At 38.6% G+C, this 18,793-nt stretch overlaps 1 protein-coding gene across 1 annotated transcript in view; it reads left to right on the top strand.

The window, feature by feature from the left end:
- Positions 1-5,649, top strand: part of LOC143030466 (alkylglycerol monooxygenase-like) — a 100,636-nt gene extending 94,987 nt beyond the window's left edge. The window contains exons 7-8 of the mRNA XM_076193617.1: positions 426-539; positions 4,476-5,649. Coding sequence (XP_076049732.1) covers positions 426-539; positions 4,476-4,727 — 366 coding nt within the window. The 3' untranslated portion in view covers positions 4,728-5,649. The remainder of the gene's footprint in view (positions 1-425; positions 540-4,475) is intronic.
- Positions 5,650-18,793: the final 13,144 nt, after the last annotated feature.

Raw genomic sequence — 18,793 nt, 5'->3', positions numbered from 1 at the left:
ACCTGTTTTTATATACTAAATATTTAATATCTGAACAAATTTGGACGAGATAAAAAAAAAACTCATAAAAAACAAGTTTATATATATATGTATATATATATATATATATATATATATATATATATATATATATATATATAAACGTTTTTTTTGCATCTATACTTCTGACCCAGCACAGTGGGCGGGAAACAGGGATGCTCGTCATCCACGAGTAGCTAAAATGAGAGGGAAGAGTGGTGGATGCGAGTGGAATGGGTGGGGACGAAATGGTTGGGAGTGGGTATATGCCATTTGAGTTTGCCTACCTCCCTGGAAAGGGGGGAAAAGACCTTGGTATGTATGTATATTTGTTTGTTTATCTATTTGTTTATTTACCCAATTATTCTTATTATTATATTTACGACTATCCCTCTTACTCTTCGCAGAACGAAAACAATCGACCTAAACAAACGGTGTCTTGTGGCTGGTTCCTTCACGTGTACTTGACTAGTCACCTCATCAACGCCATGCTCCTCCTCTCGTACCTCGACGTTTCCAAGGCCAGTGTTTTGCATTTAATCTTTAAATTAGCTCCTGCAGGCTCTCTTTCACCTTTACCCTCTTCACTGTGGAGGATAGTTTCCTTTAACTGAATAAAACTGCCAGGCGGTACTTAGGTCAGTGTTAGAACCAGTAAAATAATCAAGGTGACAAAATATCTCTGATTTTCTAAACGTTTCGGCATTCAAGTTGTCATCTTCAGTGAATCTACAAAATAATAAAACAACATAAGATAAAAGAGTGCATGATAGCAAAATATACTATATAAAAATACATTCTGACAGTCTCACAGACAAAAGAGACGTTCTAAAATACAAAGGTTAGCTGCAGGGCGTGTACTCACAGAGATTGTGGACCCGCACGGCCAAGTGAAGGGGATTTATGCATCCCTCGACCTGTTCTCCATGATTGACCTATATGCCTGTCCACTCTACAGCTCCCCTACAGCTAACCTTCGCGTTTTACCTGCCCTCCACTCAATAATTCTCTATTCATTGTCTCCCTTCAATCCAATATTTTGTTTCATCATTGTCTCCTGTTTTATCCTTTTGCGCTGTTATTAGTGAGACTGTTAAAATGTCTTTTTATGTACTATATTTTGCAATCATGCAGTCTTTTATTTGATGTTGTTTTATTATTTTGTAGATTCACTGAAGATGGAAACATGAATGCCGAAACGTTTAGAAAAAATAAGATGTTCGCCGCCTCCTTGGTCATTTTCCTGGCTCTAAAACTACGGTTCCCTGCCAACACGCCTGTTTCTGTTGTACTAAATCAGTGTTTTGCACTTAAACTTTTAATTAACCCCTGAAAATCAGCTTTCGCCTTTAACCCTTTCTCTGCGGAAGAAGTTTTCCCTCAGTAAAATAAAGCTGTCTGGCGGTAACTAAGAGAAAGGTACTACAAGTCTAACTAATGCCAGACGACTTCCCTCAGCCTAAGAGAGACCATTCTTCTCTCTCTCTCTCTCTCTTTTAGTAACCTCTTAGCTGGAGGGTTAACCTTTTAACAGTTAGCAAGCTGTTCCCATGAACTGAACATTTTTAAGTCGAGTTTTCAACCGAGTTCCTCTAAGCTGAACAAGATCGTCTGGCGTTGGGCAAAAGAAAATTATTTATGACAAATTCATCAACCATAGCGTTAACCTAGGGGGTGTGCAGGTCGACTAATATACAGTATCTATTGAATATTTGCTGTCGCTAGGCTATTTTATTCGTCTATGTGGAACCACTTATTATAGGATGAACTAATACTAAAGTTGGACTGCAAGCTTTTCGTCGACTAGTGTAACCGTACGTAATCGTCCAGCAATAAGGCTTAATACAAGGAAAAAACGAATACTACAAGGTACGTTAGCGGGGGGGGGGGGTGAGGGAGAGCCAGAAAACCCCTCCACACCACTGCGCAGGTAGATGATGACGTCAACGTAAATATCCAAGATCTAAGAATATAAGGTCTAACCACTTCCGACCGAATTTCGAGGGAGTTGGCGCAGCGGGCCCGTGAACGTCACCTGGCTGTTGAAAGTGGGGTTGGCGGGTCCTATAGCTGTCAGTTGAAGCTGGTGCGTCGTTTTGGGAAAGACGTTACCTTCGCTCGCACCGCTCCACGCAATTAGTTATATTCTGACAAATATTATAGAAAATATATATAAAATATTATAGTTCCTGTCTATATATATGAATATATAATATATATGATATATAATATATAAAATATTATAGTTCCTGTCTTCCTTGGCGTTTCACAGTTTTCTTCAGTGTTTCACAAAGAGAAAATGGACCCAGCCTAATGACGTCAGAAGCTGCGCAGAATTCAAACGGTCGAGAGCTGTCAGTCACTCACACACCAGTGTGTGGAGCGAAGCTCCATCTTCTGATTAAAGGGGTAGCTAAGGCAGACAAATAACATATAAAAATGCCAACAGTTTGTATAGTGCCGTTAGACTGAAAGGTGATAAAAAATATACATTTCTTTTCACTACCCAAAGATAAAAAAAAAATAGAAAGAAATGGATTGAATTATGTGGCACACACAATACTCGGTCATCTGGATATGTATACAGCCGTAATTTTGAAAGTAACTATTTATTAGCAACATCTGAAATTTTCATTCAATTGCAAATAAACAGACTAAAGAATCCAGTTAAAACATAACTGAGCTTGGTGGAGATAAAGGTCTACATATGAAATCCACGCTTGACATGTCTTCCCATCTAATAACTCGTCATATTGATATAATCCACCTAATGTGAAAGCATGGAAAACATTTTTATAACTTTTCTGGCGGTCATATCTCAGATTCTGATAATTTGAGGATAAGAAAGTGATACGGAGTAATTTCAGTATTGTAAACATCATTGTGTAATTTTAAAGTCTACCATACATACAGATGGTTTTCTTTAAAGTTTATATTTTCTTCCACCTCTCACTCTCCCCCTCTGCATTTCCTATGACGTCACGGTGGAGGTGCGCGGAGGGGGGGTGCTCAACGTACCTTATAGTATTCGTTTTACCTTGGCTTAATATACGTTGGTCCAACGACCACGGTCAAACAACGGGTGGGATATCATTTGGTAGTGTCCAAATGGCTTCTTCGGTATGGCAATTCATTCCGCATAAAGGCTTTGCTGGTCCCTGCCCTTAGGTACATAGTACACTTCCTCGTTTAGATTATAGGCCTACATTTTATATAACATGGTATGACAGGCCATCTGTATAAAGAAAAACTAAGAGCGTACCTTTAATCTCCTAAACAAAGACATCAGCTAAGAGAATAAACATTTGGTAGGAGCCACAAACCCACTATATGAAACAAAACATCCAAAATCAAGCATATGACATGCAAACATAAGTTCAAAGCCTCTTTGAGCTAAATCGTACAGAATATTTTCTTTTCATACTCACCATGGAATCCTAAGACACACACAGCTATGAGGGAAATATTAGTTGCAATGAGAAGAGTGGTCAGCTATAGTCCTCGCGCTTTCCCATGGATCTCTAGGAAGAAACTAGAGAAGTCGCCGTTCGTCAGCTGACATTGTGTGAACAAGTGAAGGTGGTGATCCTACGCCAGGTGGATCGCATAATTGCGGTCGAACCCGTTAGCTATGCCCCATGCACTTTAGGAATAGGTGGAATTTGGAATGAAGTGTTGAACTCGAACACACGGTTGTGGGCTTGCGAAATCCGTACGCTTGCAACTGTGCCACTAGTTGGACAGATGTAATAATAGGAGTCGAAGTTGATATAGAAATCTTGGCCCCGATCTAAAAACCAAGTACCGGTCTCTCGGGCGCTACACCTTCAGATTAAGGTGAGGAACTGAGGATATCGAAAAAATGTTGAAGATGAACAGCACTGAGATCACCACAAGTAGGTACATACACTCAAAACAATATTGATACTGAGGGGTCCGACTAATTTCTCACTGAACAACCCGGGTTGATGTGCCGGTGTGCGAGATGTTGAGTAAATATTCATTACCCAAATTCGACAGTATTGTGCTACAACACATCATAATTTCATTACCCAAATACGACAGTATTATGGTGCTACAACACATATCATAATTCCATTACCTACAACCATTATCTGTTGTAGCATTGCAATGCTACAACAGATTCGGGCAAGTGACACTCCACTCTATGAATTTGAGGTTATGTATGATAAATCGAAGAGTAGGAAACGGGACAAAACGAGTGTTGCTCCTTTCCTGTATAATATAAGTACTGTAGATAAATGCACGCAGGGATACCAACATGAATAGCCTGTTGTCAATGGATTCGTCATTGGTGTCAGCTTGTATCATTCCGAGTGTGTAACGGTACTGTTTTAAGTGTGTGTACCCATTGGTTCTTCATATTTTTAGGAAAAATACAATAAATTTCGCACACTGTTTTTAATGTAAGGATATCTATTCTTTATTATTTACAGGCCAGAAACACGGAAGAATTGCTTGTATGTTCTGCCATGATTATAGCAATACTCAGTAGCATTGGAAGACTTTACGACGACCTCAGGTATGCGCGCATCTTTGAACTTCTTCGTTGTGTCATCACCCTCTGCCTGACATCCTTCTTGCCTCCGGCACTTCCTGAAATCGTTCGTTACTGGTTCTTCTACCACCACATAGCCTGTATACCATTTTGTTTCTGGAGGACATCTAAAATGTCAGTTCCTCTTTAAAGACTCACATTTTACCAATTCCATGGGTGTGTATTAAATACACAACAATTATTGTTGCCCCGAGACTCACTGACTGGAAACCCGCAACCCCACAACGACAGGCAACGGTTTTCGGCCCCTCCCACGTACCTCTGGGAGAAAATATTGGAATGTTGTGCGAGCTGCATATCGTGGGACGTTTATGTTGCCAACTTACGGTAGGAGGAGGGAGGCAGTCGCCAGTTGTCAGCTCTCCTTTTGTGAAAAGGTTAACGAAATACAAATTTGATAAGGAGACATCTTGGGACCCAGTTCGAAGGCCGAGCATCTACTTCTCGGATCAAGATAGGCAAGGTATTAGCAGTTTTGGGAACAGGCGACAGAGGTGATCGACATCCCTCTCGCAGGTAAGTCGCTGGTTCATTAAATGATAATTTTTTAGGAAATAATCTTGAATTTCATAAATAACCATATTTGTATACAATGCTGTTAGTGTAACCCTATATTCAGGTTGCGGTGGTTAAGAGAAAATTGACAGATGTACGATAGTTATACTAAAAATATATTTTTCTGGCTGCGATTGATATGTGTATCTTATTAAAATAATCAGACACGTGCTTTTTCTTTTATTCTGTACAACTTTTCCCAACAGTCACCTTTCATTTTTGCATTTCTTTAGACAAGGATGAGGTTAAATAGATGGATATTCCGGATTTAAACAGAATTAATCCTTGGTAATTGACTGGCTGCTTGTGGGGAATCCCCAAGCGACACAAACCAAGAATCCCAACGATGGACCCAGTATACATATGACAAGGAAAATTGGGTATGGTCTACTGTTTACAGACGCTTCCGTCCTTGTGAACAATCTCGCATCGCCGTCGAATGTTCACTGCTCAGTGAGGACCTTTTTATAGTTATAGAGGGATTGCGGCACTGGTGTTTTATAGCCCAATTTATTTATGCAATGTCATCGTTGCTTCAGAGGTAGATAGGAGAGTAAAGGTACGATTACACTAGTCAATGGATGAGTTGGATTCCGAGCCTCGGGATGGATTTCGTCCAACGATGGAGGATTTGGGTTGGAATCCAAGCCTAGGTACGCCCAACGCAATACCGTTGTAGTCCACACCTCGGGGAGATCCGAGGGCAATGGGTGAGATACAGGGATGACCCGTCATCCAGGAGCCAAGAAACGAAACGAGGGAGGGAGGGGTGGTGAATGGAAGTGGAGTGGGTGGGGATGGGGGATGGGGTGGGAGCGGAATTATGCCTTTTGACTTTGGTTACCTGCCTTGTAAAGGGGAAAAAGCCCTTGGTATATGTGTGTTATTATTATTATCACTATTATCATTATTCTATATTTTGGGAATTGAAAGAATGGAGTCAAAAATGGTTGCTTAAGTTTAATGAGAAGTGTAAGGTTATGTATATTGGCAGAAAGAACCCAGGTTGTAAGTACTATTTGAGACAGAAAGTCCTGGAGGAAACATAAGAGGAGAAAGATCTTGTAGTCATCATTATTAGTGATCTCAAGCCCTCAAGACAGGTAGTTACTAGGGCTAATGAAAAGACTATGACATGTCTTGATGTGAATATACTGATGTCTCTACATAAGGTAATGGTAAGGCTGTGTCTTGAGTATTGTATCCAAGCATGGTCTATGAGAGGTGACATTAAAAAGCTGGAATAGGTAAAAAAAAAAGCTATCAAACTTGTTCCGAAACTGAAATACTGTCCATATGAGCTAGACTGGGATTCACCACATTTGAAGAACAAAGGACCCGAGGAGACATGATAGAAACATTGAAAATCCTGAAAGGTATGGGTATGGTGTGTGTGTGTGTGGGGGGGGGGGGTTGAAGAATATTGTTGGTTACCAGAGACTGACACCCAGAAACAAGAGGTCATAGCCTCAAGTTAATAAAGCTGTGCCACCAAACAGTAGAGGAATAAAAATTTTAGTGTAAGAGTAGTGAATAAGTGGAACAGCCTCACTGAAAATGTAATTATCAGCACAAGTGTTAATATATTCAAAAACAGATATGACCATTTAGAGACTAAAAGACAGTTGAGAAGAGGCAACCCTTATGAGCTTTAAGCTTTCTTGCCTCTTTTACTTTCACTAAGGTAAACAAGAGAACATCAAGGTTGTGGGGTGGTGGGGAAGCCCATAAAGAGTGTAAAAAAATTAGGAAATAATCACAATAGTATAAATCTAGTATTACCTACCATTTTCAAGTTGGAAGTAGGTCTGGTGTGCATTGAGATATGTCAATGAATATTTAGGTCACAGTTTGAAGGTAAAAAGTTGTAAGTTTATTTGTATTGTATGGTAATAAGGATTAAGTTGTGAATAGAGAGGATATAATTTGTTTCATGGGGCTGTGGTGGTATCTTGCAGTGAAGTCTCCTTGTAAAAAATAAAGTGTGAAGGGGGTATAGCTGATTAAGGATATCTGATAGTGTCTTTGAAATGTTTTCTGAGTGGGGAGATATAGTGAGCAGATGGTTATTGAGCAGTGTAGGATACGTGGAAAAGTTGAATCCATGATCTTTAGGCTTATCTATTTTAGAATACAGTTGCTATGATTAGGGTGGATTTTATGCAGAACAGTCTGAGGGTAGTGATGGCTTGGAAGTCTGGAGTGTACATGATAGTGATATAAACTAGGCAGACGTGTACCTCCTCGTTTGGCATGAGTAGGGAGAGAAGGATAAGTGTATGATAATGCTTTTTAAGTGAGAGGAATGTGATGTGTCTTGTTGTGTTTCTTGTAAACAGATACAGTAAGTTTAGCTAAAGAAGGATACATATTTCCCAAGTTGAGATGAGTCCTTGTAAATTCCATTGAATGATGAAGTGTACAAGTATTATTAGGGCTGGTATGATATCATTGTCAATTTGGCTTGTGTATCAATTGGGCTGATGTAGGTTTTATAGGTCACTGTAGCTGGGGGTTCTTCAATGTATTTAAGTGTTGTTTGGGGAGGACAAGAGTAGAGAAGGGTGAACATGAATTTGACAAGTACTCATTCATTCCAGTTGGATCTGGTGGGGGCACTGGTGGGGCTGAGACTTGAATATAGCTTTGTGCTGAGGTGTGTAGTTGGCACTGTAGCTGAGTGAGCTCTTATTTGCAACCCCAGTTTTGATGCAAGATTGTTCATAAGTATAGAAGCAGTGCTAAAATACAGCCTACAACAACCTCCAGTTTTGAGGCTGTGTTCCCATGGGTGGATTGGCTCACATACTTTGGTTGTCTGGAGAGAGGATGATGTTAGTATTTTTTGGAGGGGTATTCCATTATATTTTCTATGGCTTCTAGTAGTCTTTTCTTGGAACAGTAGGATAATATAGTAGGTGTTGGAATGTGTGACAGGAGGATGTGTGTGGGTTCCATGGGTCATTTGTTATTTACTCAATGTTAGAGGATTTTTGGAACCAAAAATCTTGGGTAGTCTAAGCCAAGGTTCCCTATGTCTAGGTATGGATCAAACCAGTGGCTGGTAAGGCTGGGTAGGCTTGGGAATAACATGTCACTTAGTGGGGACAGGAATGCAGTCACTGATTGTTGTGATTGTGTTTCTTGATAAAGATGGACACTTGCTCTGGTGGTACCATTGTAAGTTGGTTTTGAGTTTGGGTAATGGGGCTACTCTTCACTCCATTCACAGGGAAGTGTTGTGCAGTGGAGCAGGAGTGCAACAGAGGGATTTTAATTTTGGGAGGGCTTTTGCTATCCATACTGCATTTGGGTGACATTGCTGGGAATGGTTCACCAACCAGGTTGTGGTAAGGGGACCATGTTTGAGGGATCTTTTCTAGCCTCCTCCCCACACTGGGAGAGTGGAATGGATCTTTAAGAGGGCTGCTCAGTCATACATGCCGCTGCCAAAGTGTAGTTCCCCCTGTTCCATCACAGAATCACCACTTGTGTAGATTGTGTCTAAGGACTTCCAGAGATTATGCTCTTTCACCCCCACTATTGCTGGGGGACTTTCATGTGTTAAATGAAATAATAAAGTTATTGTTAAATAGTGGGAGAGAAGTTTAATGGTAACTGCTAGTTTCAGTCACTGTCTCTTAGCAATTCTCAGATAGGAGTAGGTCCCAGAAGGAACCAAAAGGTGGTTGTGGGGCAACAGTTGGTTGTCTTCTTCCAGGAGTCCTCTCCCCAATTCTCACCTCAAGAGTGATCCTGTTATCCTTATTTTAGTACTGAGATGAATTGTATAGGCATGAGGTATCTCATAATTAAATTCATGACCAGTACTGGGTACCTTGAGAAATAAACCTTTGCTCCCCTAATATCAACAAATAACTTTGAATGTCTCAATTTTTTACGTCATAATTATTTCTAAGAACTACATACATATACCAATTTTTTTTTCCTTTATAAGGGAGGAAGCCAAAAACAAAGGCATAAAAACCACTCCCACCCATTCCATCCCTATCAAACTCCACTCCCCTCTACCCTTTTCCCTCCCTCTTATCTTGGCACCTCTTGGATGATGGGTCATCCCTGCATCTCATCCACTGCCCTGGGTCAGAACCAGTGTCACAAGACACAGCACATCCACAGCATGGCTGCTTCATTAAATTGGCGACCCCCCCTCTCCATCCCCTCATGCAGAAAAGGAGAAGACAGGGAGAAATCTCTTTGGGCTGCATCAAATTATTTCTCACACATACTCCTTCACCCCACATCCATTCCACCTCATGCATCATAGCATCATCTATAGACCATTCTCCTTTCACCCCTATCTTCTGTCCCTTACCATCCTTCCTCAACAGACATTCCTCTCTTTCCCCATCCATCTATCTCATCCTAGGTCGACCCCTCATGTTCACTCCTTCCACACCTCTTTTACTAGTCTTTCTTCACTCATTCTTTCCATGTGTCCAAACCATCCCAATACTCTTTCATCAACCCTATCTCCCAACTCCCTTTCCACCCCTGTTCTCCTCATTTCTCACTCTATCCAGCCTAGTAACCCCTATCATACTTCTCAGACACCTCATCTCAAACACATTCAAACTCCTCCTCTCTTATGTTCCATGTTTCTGCCCCATACAGTACTGTCAGCACAATCACTCCTTCATACAATCTCCTCTTAGCATCCATTCCCAAATGTCTATTTCTCATTACACTTTTTAATCCACCAAGGCATTTACTCACTTCTCTCAATCTACATTCTACCTCCACCTCCACTCCTCCCTTTCCTGCCACATTCACACCCAAGTATCTAAAACTATCCACTTCCTCCAGTCTCTTTCCCTTTATACTCACTTCCAGTCTGCTGCCACTTTCTCCCCTTGTACATCTCATCACCTTACTTTTACCCCCGTTTACCTTCAACTCCTTTCACACACCTTCCAAAACTCTGTCACTAACTTCCTCAATCCCTCCTCTGATCCTAGTACAAGTGAAGTGTTGTCTGCAAACAACAACTGGCTTATCTCCCACTTTTCTCCATTTTCTTTAACCATCTCCAATCCCTGATCCACTACCCTTGCATTTACCTCTCTCGCACCACATCATCCATATATAAATTGAACAGCCAGGGCAGCATAACACATCCCTGACGTATTTCCACCTTTACTTCAAACCACTCACTCTATCCATTTCTAATCCTGACACACACTCTACTACTCTGGTAAAAACTCTTGACAGCTCCTAAAAGCTTTCCTCCAATCCCATATATCTGCAGTACCTCCCACAGTGCCTTCCTGTCTACCCTGTCAAAAGCCTTTTCCAAATTCATAAAAGCCCAGAAACATCCTTACCTTTTCTTATAGCTTTATCACATATCTACCACAAAAATCTGATCTACACAACCCCTACCTGTCCTAAACCCACACTGTTCCTCACCAATTACTCCCTCTGTTCCTCTCCTAATCCTTTCAATCAAGACCCTCCCATATGCCTTTCCAACTACACTTAACAAGCTGATCCCTCTGAAACTACTACACTCACACTTGTCCCCCTTTCCCTTGTAAAGTGGAACTATACAAGCACTCCTCCAGTCCTCTGGCACTCTACCCTCTCTTAAACAGTCATTAAATAATCTCACCAGCCAGTCCACCATAACTGTACCTCCTTTTTTCAGACATTCTGCATGACATCCACCCAACCCAGGAGCCTTAACTGCTCTCATCATCTTAACCGCTGCCTTCACTTCATCCTTCCTTATTTCTCCTCCATTTTCCTCACTCATTATGGTCATTTTCTTAGCACTTCCCACTGCAACTACCTTTCCCTCCCTATCCTCCTTCACATTTAACCCCATAAAATACTCTGCCCATCTTCCTCTAACTGCCTTCTCTTCCATTATCATCTCTTCATCTGCACCTTTTACCTTTTCTTCTCTACTTGATATGCCTCCCCTTCCTCTCTTAATTTCTAAAAACTAATTTTCTAAAAAAAATCTACACTAAACTCTTTCTTCAGAATGCTTGGAAAGTTTTTCAATCCTTTTGTTCTTCTCAACCCTTATACATAAATGGGCACAATGTTTATTTTTTCCAATCCTCGACAGTACCCATAAAGAAGTTTACAAAGAGAACTCCCAGCAAAGATCCCATCATAATGTCATCCCAATGAACGAACATCCTTTTTCTCAGGCATCTGAAAAGAGCATCTTTAGCAGGGACTTCAGGGCTGGTTCAAGGATTTTCAACTTTGTGGGTTGACATGTCACCATATACTCTTTCAAAAAAAAAAAAAAAAAAAAAAAAAAAAGAATAGTCAAATCCACTCGAATTTGTAGACTCCATATTGAGCAAGGAAATATGTTTGTTTGGGGCAAGACATTTTACTAACTCCAGAAAGTCAAAAGAGGCCACACTGTACTTGTCTTGAACATATGGCATCAGGATCTGTATATTTGTTCACTGATTATTGTCTATATATGTGTATCTATCTAACTAAATTTACCTAATTGTAATATACAGGAAAAGAGCAATGCTCATTAGGTCTTGTCTCCTATTCTCTAATTTTCTAACATACCTAGACTCAAATTCATTTACGGTTTCAACTTAATCTATATCTTTGATTTCCAATATTTAGATTTGAACTCATGTATTGTTTGAGCTTGGGCTATATCACCTAAGCTGTTCCATATATTTATACATCTATACGGAAAACCATTTCTTCACATCCTTTCGACCTGTGGTCTTAATTTACTTCCATGACTTCTTAAAGCCTTCCCATCTTTAATCAGGAGATCTCTTCTGTCAATGCAATCTATCCCCTTTAGTGACCTGAACACTGTAATCAATTCACCTCTTTCTCTTCTATCTTTCAAAGTTGGTAGACCCACTGCTTTTAGTCTTTCCTCATATGGTTTATCTGTCAGGCTGGAGATCAGTTTGGTTGGTGTCCTTTGTAATCTCTTAATCATGCTTATATCCTTCACTCTGTGTGGGGACCATACTACTGACACACATTCCAGTCTTGGATATATTAGGGTTCAGAGGAGTTTTTTCATCATCTCTTCATCCATATAATGGAATGCCACTTTAATCTTCTGCGGTAGTCCATGTCTTTCCCACAATCCAGCTAATATGTCTGTCAGGTGACAGGTTGTCTTTTATCAACACTCCCAAGTCTTTCTCATCTTTTGCTTTTGTAATGTGTTCACTTACCAAGGAATAGTTTAAGGATAGCCTTTTGCCGCTATTGCCCACTTCCAGTACTTTGCATCTTTTGGTATTAAATTTCATTTCCCATTCTTGGCTCTTTGCAAAAATCATATCTAGATCTTTTTGTAATATTCTACCATCCGCCTCATTTTTCACTCTTCTCATGATTTTTGCATCACCTGCAAACATGTTGGCATAGCTTGTTGTTCGTTCCATCATGTCACTAACATAGACAAAAAACATTATTGGTGCAAGCACTGAACCTTGTGTAACCCTGCTTGTTACTGCTCCCCAGCTTGACTTCTCGTCCTTTACTAATGTCCTCATATATCTTTCCTTCAAAAAGTCTTTAATCCATTCTATTAGTTTGCCTCTCAGTCCTCTAATATGCTCCAATTTCCACATAAGTTGACTGTGAGGCCTTTTATCAAATGCATTCTCTTGGTTCAGGTACACACAGTCCACCCAGCCCTCTCTCTCTTGCAGCATATCAATCACTCTTGAGTAAAAGCTTAAAAGATTTGATGCACATGGCTTTCCAGATTTGAAACCAAAGTAACTCTGTCAGAATCTTCATCTTTTCATTATATTTGGTCGATTGATCTTTCACAATCCTTTCACATAATTTCACTATTGTGCTGGTTAGTGATACTAGCCTATAATTTAGTGCTGTTCCCTCGTTTCCACCTTTGTGAATTGGCACCATGTTTTTTCAACGAATATATGACTGTGAATCTTGTCCACTAGTTGTTTCCTACATTCTTTAAGTATCCAGTTTCAGATCCCATCAGGTCCTGAGGCTTTTGTCACATCCAATGATCCCAGGAGATTGAGCACTTCCCTCACTTCTACATTTATATCTGCTAAACCTGGTTTTTTGCTCCCCTCATTCTACACCTGTTGAAATATAAATATTTGTTATTGTGCATCTTGTATTGTTTTTGATTGAATGTACAATGCAATGTACAGTAAGAATTTTGTCATTTGATTTATTGTATAATCTGTACTAAATTTGCATGTATAACAAAGTTCAGTTGCTAGGCCTGAGAGATTTCCCGCGCTAAGGGAGACATTATGCTTCTGCAAGTTAGTCATGGTGAAGCCACTGTGTAGAGAGGTTGATGTGTATATTTTTGTCTGAACATAAACTTATTTGTGTCATGTGCATTGTGCCTTTGAAGAACAATAAACAGTTAAGTGCTTTTCTAAGCATTTATATAATACCCATAACTTTTAACACCTTCATCCATGTCATTTATATATATATGTGTATATATATATATGTATATACATATATATATATATATATATATATATATATATATATATATATGTGTATATATATATATGTATATACATATATATATATATATATATATATATATATATATATATATGGCAAACATTATTGGAGCTAATACAGAACCTTGTGGGACTCCACTTATCATTTCTTCCCAGGTTGAGGTTTTGTCTCTAAGTACCACCCTCATTTTTCTCCCGTTCAAGAAATCTTCCATCCATTTCAATAACTTTCCTTGTACACCTGTTATTTCGAGTTTTCTTAGTAAACCTGAAAAAACAGTTTTCCACACAGAGTGGCATCTGGAACAAACAAGTGTGTGTGCAAAAAATATACACAAATTTAAGAGCAAACAAGACATGGTGAGATACAAAGACGGGACAACATAAGCATAGCTCCCCTTCTCTTAAGATATAACTAGGTAAATACACACACACAAGAGAAATAAAAGGAAGCATAAAAGGAAGCTCAAAGTTATAGAGGAGACCTGAGATAGAATAGTTTTCCCCACAGAGTGGTGGATATATGGAACAAATTGAATGAAACAATAGTGTGTGCAAAAACCCTACATGAATTTAAGAGCAAATTAGACACTGCAAGATACAAGGACGGGACACCACAAGCATAGCTTCCCTTTTCGTAAGATACAACTGGGTAAATATACATACATACCAGTGGTTCTTTCCTCTTTATTGGGAATGGCTGAGTCAAAGCTCATACCCATCTCACCATATTCATGCACAATTAAAGATATACAAGAATAAAAAATAAAAAAAAATAAAAACTCATTCCTTCATATCTGTGTGACTGAATGAAACATTTTTTTTTAACCTTTGAAATCCTAAGGTTTAATCAATTAACTTAATACAAACAACAATAAGAAAGTTTGATGACCACAAGAAATAAAACAGAAGTATAATATACACTGTAAAAAGTGTTAAATCTGAGGGTGTATTGTAAAATTTTTGTTGGAAAAACATACTTTTAATTACTGTAAGTACTTTAGTGAAAGTCTTGTTACTCAGAGTATGATGTATGATAACTATTACTGGAGTTCCAGTATGAAGGGTAATGTGGGGGCAAGACATATATGGGGGCGACACACAGTCACTCCCAAGAAAAAAAACATTGCCCAAATGACATCATGCTCTCTGGGGAAGAAGATCAAGATGTCCCACAGCAACACCATTTTGATTTGGCACCAGCTCTCTTATTGTGGTTATCAGATAAGATTTTTATTTTATCAAAGGTCCAATGACTGGGAAACCTTGAGGTGGATGTTATACTTGGCTAAATAGCTGAAGCTGATTTTCCACACATTGTGATTTCTCTCACCTCAAAAATTGAATTTTAGAAAAGATTTTTCCACTAATAGTATGACCTGCCCCAACATTACCCTATCAACCAAGAAATTAGAAAAATTAACTTGTTGTCCAAGTGCACCGAATGAATATCAATTGAGATGCAATTCCTCATCTTCAATGAATATACATTATCATTATTGAAATGTAACTCTCAGCACTAATATGTCACAAAAAAAATGGTCTGATTCTTCATCCTGTCTCATAAGTCTTATAATCAAAATATGCACATCAGGCACTAATCAACCTCCCAACTAGATTTGAAGTCTGAAGCTCAACTTCAAATTGCACTAAAATAAATAACCAACAATACAATTTACTAATAATGAAATTATACATGGTTATTGAAAAAAATATGGATCTACTTAAAAAGAAAGTTCAGTTCAACTTGTCTGTAATAGGCCTTACTTAATTTTGTACTCATCTACAGCCACTTTTAAAGCACACAAATGAACAAAAAAAAAATTACTTCTTCAATAAAATCATTCATTCATTGCTCCAGTCATGGGGCCCATTCTATAAATAATCAACTACAGAAACGAGGCTTCTTCCTCAGTACAACAGTGGCACATCCCTGGTATGCAATCCCAGTACACACACGTGGATGTCAATTACAAAAGATCTGTATCTTGGACTTACCTATCAGTTAATTAAATTAAACCCACAGCCAGGACATCCTTATTGGAAAAAGGTGAACAGGTTTTTTTTTCTATGTTGTTCTGTAATAAAGACAACTCATACCTTTGCAACAATCAGTTCTAAAATCTACTAAAGCTTTTGAAATCAAGTTATTACAGACAACCAATTTTGTTTCACATTGCCAACATCAAATCTTTCATATTTATATTGATGACAATTCCCTACATTTAAAGCAGCAAAGATCAATGTCCTCCTTTACTGAAAGGTGACCTAAATTAAAATAGCACAACCTTCATTAACAAAATGAAAATTCATATCGTAAATATAAAATTTCTTTTCTTTATCACCTTCAATTGACAATTGATTTGTTCATCAACTAAAGGCTTGGATAGATTAAAAGATCAGATATACAAAATGTTAGTGAAGATCATTCCTCAATTTAATTTTCAAACTGCTCTTTTGGAAAGGGTACATTTTGCAAAACAGCAAGGTAAAAACAAAAACAAAAATCAATCAACTCGCATAAAAGTAATTGCAAACTAAATCTAAGTTTCTGGTTCATTTGTTACCAAATGTGTAGCTTCCACATTTCTGATGGGGATGAATTCTGTTGCAATAATGTTCTATGTAACAAATTAAATATCAACTGTCCATTGCAAGCTAAAAGAACACTTCAAAATCCCATATCCTACTGATTCTTAAAGTGTAATCTCCAGTCACAAGCTGATTATCATTTTTCTCCATAACTCTTAACCACCTCTTCCATTCCTGTTCTTAAAGCCACTCAGCCCTAACAGCCCAAACCCAAACATCTAAAGTCTGGTAGGACATTCCAATCAAATGTTCTCAACCAATAGAAAATAAACCTACAAATAAATCACTTCTAATAACTGATCTTCAGTCATAGATCATTTCAGTCATTCTATTTTTCCTCCCATTCTTCTTCAGGTAAGTTATGATAATTAAACAGACACTTTTGCAGCATGTGGACTTGCTGATGCCACTGGAGATGAAGGAGATCCTGCAGGCTCCTTGGCATTGCTGACACCACTAGCAGCTGGACTGGAGGGCATGGCTAATGGTGATGGTGCTGATGCTAAAAAGATAAATGAAAGAAAATAAGTTACCACAGGAGTAGTAAGAAAAACACATACATATGGAATAGACTAAACATACATATAACAAAAGACCTTTTTCCCATTATAAGGGAGTGACTGAGTCAAAGCATACAACTACCTTATACCTGAGCATCTCATTGTCCTCCACCAGTACTCAGGTCAAAGGCAATACAGCAAGACACAGTGCTTCTTCAGATCATCCATTCAACAAATTTATGAAGTAAACAAGAATATCTCTTGAGGCCACTTATTTCTTCACCTATGTAGAACCAATCTCCATTTACTATCTTTTACACTCTTGCCCAACAGACATTCTTTTTGCATCCAATGTGCCATTATGAATAAACACAAATACACAACAATTTTAGTGGAACCTCTATTCAAACTTAATTCATTCTATAAGGTCATTTGAATATGGAATTGTTTGAATACTAGATTAAACTTCCCACAATGAATGCCCTTATAAGGGCACCCACTTCAACCCATTCCACCCTTTCCTTCCTCTCATCTTAGCTCCTTGTGACTGAAGGGTCATCTCTGTCTCCCACCCACTACCCCATGTCAAAAGCAATGCAGCATGGCTGCTTCACTTAATTGGTGACCTCCCCCCTCCATTCCCTCATGTGGAAAATAGAGAGACTGGAGAAATCCCTTCAGACTGTGTCAAAGCATCATTCACAAATAACAATTCCCTACTCCCTCCATCTTCTGCCCCCTCCTTTTCTTGCATCATAGTATCATCTATACACAGCCATTCTCCACTCACCCCTATCTCCTGCCTTCTCCCTTCCCAGCTCAACAGACACACTCTTGCTCAAACCCCTTTCATTCGATACATCCATAAGAATAAAGTAAATTTATTCTAGAACACTCAAAAAATGCTAAATTAATATTTTTCTAAATTGGAAATGATGCACATTTAAATCTGTATATTAAAAATTACACGTAGAACATCATACTTGAAAACTGTTTCTGTATCACTATCACCAGCCCATTGTTTTTTCATTAATACACAATAACAAGAGTTTTTCCATCTTTTCCAGTCCACATGAAGACTAAATCAGACACATCTGTGGATGATATTACCAAATCAGAAGTTATTTTTCACTAAAAATGGATATGGGAAATTTGACAAGATGCACATTAGTGTCAAATTTCCCATATCCATTTTAAGATACTAGTATCAACCTTGATCTATAATATTCACTATACATATAGTGGATTTTGCCATACCATATTGAGTGGCCAGGTCTGAAGGAACAATTCCAGTTTACAAAGTGAAACAAGTTCTTTTCACAGCTTGTTCTTCTAATTGCTTTCCTTTAATGATTTTTTCTTTTAACTTTCTTCTTTGGATACATACACTGTGAGTAATCATCACCAAAGACATGTCCCCAGGCAAGCAGATAAACAAAATAGTTGGAGAAACCTACAATTCGTTAAAATGAATAAAGGTGTTTTTAATTACTTGGATGAGGTAATGGTAAAGAAAATGCTAGTCACACTGATAAGACCAAGCTTGGAATACATAGTGACACTATGGACACCCAGTACAAAAAAGAATATAAGGAAAATAGAATCCAAAGACCAACGACAAAGATGGGTCCGACACTCAAAACTGACATATGAGGAGAGATTGTCTACACTGGAACTACCAACCCAGGAACAAGGAAGATAAAGAGGTGATCTGTTGGGCATTTACAGAATTATAAAAGACATGGAAGTCCTTGATAGAGAAGACTTATTAAATTGGGATAGAAGAAAAACAAGGGGACATGCAAAGAAACTCAAAAAGGACAGCTATAGAAGAGATCTGGAAAAAACAACAAAAAAAAACAAAGTTTTCCACACAGAGTGCTGGATGTCTGGAACAAACTGGACAAAACAATAGTATGTGTAAACACCATACAAGAATTTAAGAACTAGATGTTGTGAGATACAAAGACGGGTCACCACGACCATAGCTCCCCTTCCCGTATAATACAATTAGGTAAATACATACTGGTCTCCCTTACAAGTAC

This window comes from Oratosquilla oratoria, chromosome 1 (assembly GCF_046742065.1).
Source record: "Oratosquilla oratoria isolate Oo_2021 chromosome 1, ASM4674206v1, whole genome shotgun sequence".
In the NCBI taxonomy this organism is placed as follows: Eukaryota; Metazoa; Arthropoda; class Malacostraca; order Stomatopoda; family Squillidae; genus Oratosquilla; species Oratosquilla oratoria.
The sequence above is the reverse complement of the archived record's forward strand: the minus strand, read 5'-3'. Positions and strand labels throughout refer to the sequence as shown.